General features: G+C 56.8%; 1 protein-coding gene across 1 annotated transcript in view; it reads right to left on the bottom strand.

Annotated features, from left to right (window-relative positions):
* Positions 1 to 3,188, bottom strand: part of PARVG (parvin gamma) — a 20,072-nt gene that overhangs the window by 6,563 nt on the left and 10,321 nt on the right. Inside the window, exon 6 of the mRNA XM_011382977.2 lies at positions 1,741 to 1,796. Coding sequence (XP_011381279.1) covers positions 1,741 to 1,796 — 56 coding nt within the window. The remainder of the gene's footprint in view (positions 1 to 1,740; positions 1,797 to 3,188) is intronic.

The raw sequence follows: 3,188 nt of genomic DNA, 5'->3' as shown, positions 1-3,188 counted from the left end.
AAAAGGTTAAAAAATCTTCAACTCTGTACTCTGTTAACAGGACAAGCCTTGGTACCAGCAAATATACACACAATTAGATGCACATATCCTGAGTTCGTGGAGAGAGACATCAAAACAGTGGCAATGTTTGTGGGGGGCTGGAGAGGGGATGGGAGCGCACACTGGGGGCGCCAGGACTGTTCTGTGCCTCGGGAATGGGGATCGCACAGTCCGTCCGCTTTGCCCGTTCTAGAAGCCCATAGAAACGAAATGGCACAGTGCTGCTCCTCCGTCTGGCGCCTTTCGCTCCGTTTTTGTTATTTTTGAATGGTTTTTCTTTGACTTAGTTGTTAAATTTTCCACCCCGTCCCCGCCCCCTAAAGCAAGGTTATGGGCCCAAAGCTGGCCAAGCTTGGGAGAGCCAGGGGGCCCCTCTGCTGGGAGCCAGACCCGTGGGTGTCAAAAGCAGTCGGAACAGCATAAAAGTATACTGCCAGGAGGACACACGCTGAGAGCCAGAGATGAGCCTTAACAGAGGTTTCCCAGTTAACGGGGCAGAGAAGGGTGGTTCTGGGATCATGACGCGGGAAGGAGTATGGTGTCCTAGACTCTAAACGCACCTTCCCACTGCAGGGCCCCAAACACGTTCTTAGACCCTGAAGCTTCCGCCTCAACGGAGCCAGTCGGAGCAGCTCAGTGGCTGGCTGGGTGACAGCGAGGTCCCAGCACCTCGTTGAGTCAGAGGGGAACAAGGCTTCCCCCAGGGTGTCCTTGGGAAGGTTAATTGGGCCAATCTGTGCACAGGACCCACCGGCATGAGGGACCAGCAAGGGTCTGCCTCTTCCTGCCCTCTGCCACACCCGGCTAACATGCCTGGGACACGGCCACTCCTTGTCATCAACCTGAGGTGGTTTGAGCCCCACCCCCACTCCCCAGTTAGAAAAACCTCAAGGCTGAGGGTGTACCAGCGGGAAGAGGTCCCCTCACGAACGCTATCTGTAACCCTCACAGCAGTCCCAAAAAGTAGGAATGGTCCCCGTTTTTCAGAGGAGCAAAGAGGGGAAGGGGAGGGGACTTTTCCAAAGGGACACAGCTCACACGGACAGGCCGTAAGCCCCATGGAGCTGACGGCCAAGCCCGTGAGACCTGAACTCACCTCGCTGGGCTTCGCGAGGGGTACCTAAGCCAAGGGAGCCAAAACCGCCCTGCGGAGAGCAGGCCTTCAGCAAACGCCAGTAACGGACAGACCACACCTCTCCTGCAAGGAGCCCACTCCCAGGCCAACCCACAAAGGCCTGGCCAGGGCCACCGGTGGCCTTGACCTCCAGAAAGGCAGAGCTTCTCTGGGTGTCCCGCTGGCTGACCTGGACACTCAAGGACAGAGCTCTCTGACTGCATACAGTAGGTGCTCGATAAATGTTGGTGGTATGAGTGAGCGTTTGGTGCCCTCGCCTCCCACGGGGCTCTGCTGTCCAGCTGTCAGGGTGACACTCAGCGGCAGCGTGTCCCTGCTGTGAACAAGATAAGGGTCCCCAAGAGGGCCCAGGTGCCAGGCCGTAGGCAAGCAGCATGGCGTCGGGGTCTTGCTGGTCCCCCATGGCTATGGCGTGACCTCATGACCAAGAGCCAGAGCCCCTTCTGACCGCATCTCTGCCAGTTTTGCTGGGTTGTGCAGAGAGTGAAGTGAGCCGGCAGAGGTCACCTCCAATTCCCAAGAAACCAGAGCCGGGCGCCCGCCAAGCACCCTGCTCCCTCCCTCACCTGCACGCAGTGAGCTGTTCCATCGACTTCTCAGACTTCAGGCCGTTCTTGGTGCTCTAAGGAGGAAAAAACGGGGAGGAAGTGAGTAATCTTTGAGAACTCGGGGGCCCATGCTGCTGCTCCAAGTCCGTAGTGGCCAAAGCAGCCCCGAGGGACCCAGTTTACTCAGCCTCATCCCCCCTCAGAGTGGCTTCCTGGGCAGTCTCATCACTCTGGTTCAGCTAATTGTCCTTCTTCCCATGAGCCTCGAGTCCCACAGGGTGGGGACCATGTCTACCTCGTTCCCCAAGTATCCCCAGGTCTCACGCAGCGCCTGGATCACAGGAGTCAGCGAACATGTGTCTCTGAATAACGGGTGAATGGAATACGTGGATGGATGGATGGATGGATGGATGGATGGATGGATGGATGGATGGATGGATGGATGGATGTGTGGGTGGATGGATGGATGGATATATAGGTAGATGGATATATAGGTGGATAGATGGATGGGCGGACAGATGGATGGATGGATGGATGGATGGATGGATGGATGGATGGATGGGTGGATGGGTGGATGGATGGATGGGTGGATGTGTGGATGGATGGATGGGTGGATGGGTGGATGGATGGATGGGTGAATGGGTGGATGGGTGGATGGATAGATGGATGGGTGGACGGATAGATGGATGGATGGATAAATGAATGAATGAATGAAGAAATGCAGTCGCCTCTGATTTACAGAAGAAGTATAAACAAAGCCACAAAACTGCTCAATGGAGAATTTTAATCAATGGTTTTGAAAGAAAGTAAGAATGAATTCACCTGAGTTTGGCCAGACTTGGCTTATTCTGTTGGATCGAGTCAGGGTAAACCCCAGAACTGGATGCTCCGCTGCTCACGGGGTACCCAGAGCCTGGTGTGTGACGGGAAGCAGGTCAGGGGCCCTATCTGTGGTGCTCAGAGTGTGTCTGAGACAGAAGCCGTGGACTCCTGGGCCATGCGCCACAGCACGAGTCGTGCAGGAACTAGAGAGGGCCGCATGGGGTGGAGAAGCCCCGGAACCGTGGTCACAGCCATCGGCGGGTGAATGCGAGAGGGTGCCGCAGTGACGAGGACAGTGGCTGTGGCTCAGTGGTGTGAAGGCTCCCGATAGGCCATGAACAGATGGCCGTGTATGGCCCACATGACCTGGCTGCCATCAGCCAAGACCTTCCTAACACCCCCGGGCGGATGCCATCTGTTGGGGTAAGTGGGACTGGTCAGCCCGCCGACTTCCTCATGGCCCCTCTGGGTCCCTGCCAGTCCCCCGGGATTCTTAGCATCTCCCACTCACAGCTCCAGACCAGCACCCACTCCTGTCCTGGTGGGGTATGATGCTTCTCGTGCGGCTCAGCCCTGCCCCGTGAAACACCCCCAGTCCAGGGCATGCTGCATGAGGAGACCCGCGTGTCCAGCCCTTACCTCCA

The sequence above is a fragment of the Pteropus vampyrus genome, unplaced genomic scaffold (genome assembly GCF_000151845.1).
Source record: "Pteropus vampyrus isolate Shadow unplaced genomic scaffold, Pvam_2.0 Scaffold499, whole genome shotgun sequence".
Lineage (NCBI taxonomy): Eukaryota > Metazoa > Chordata > Mammalia > Chiroptera > Pteropodidae > Pteropus > Pteropus vampyrus.
This window is presented reverse-complemented; position numbering and strand designations above follow the sequence as displayed.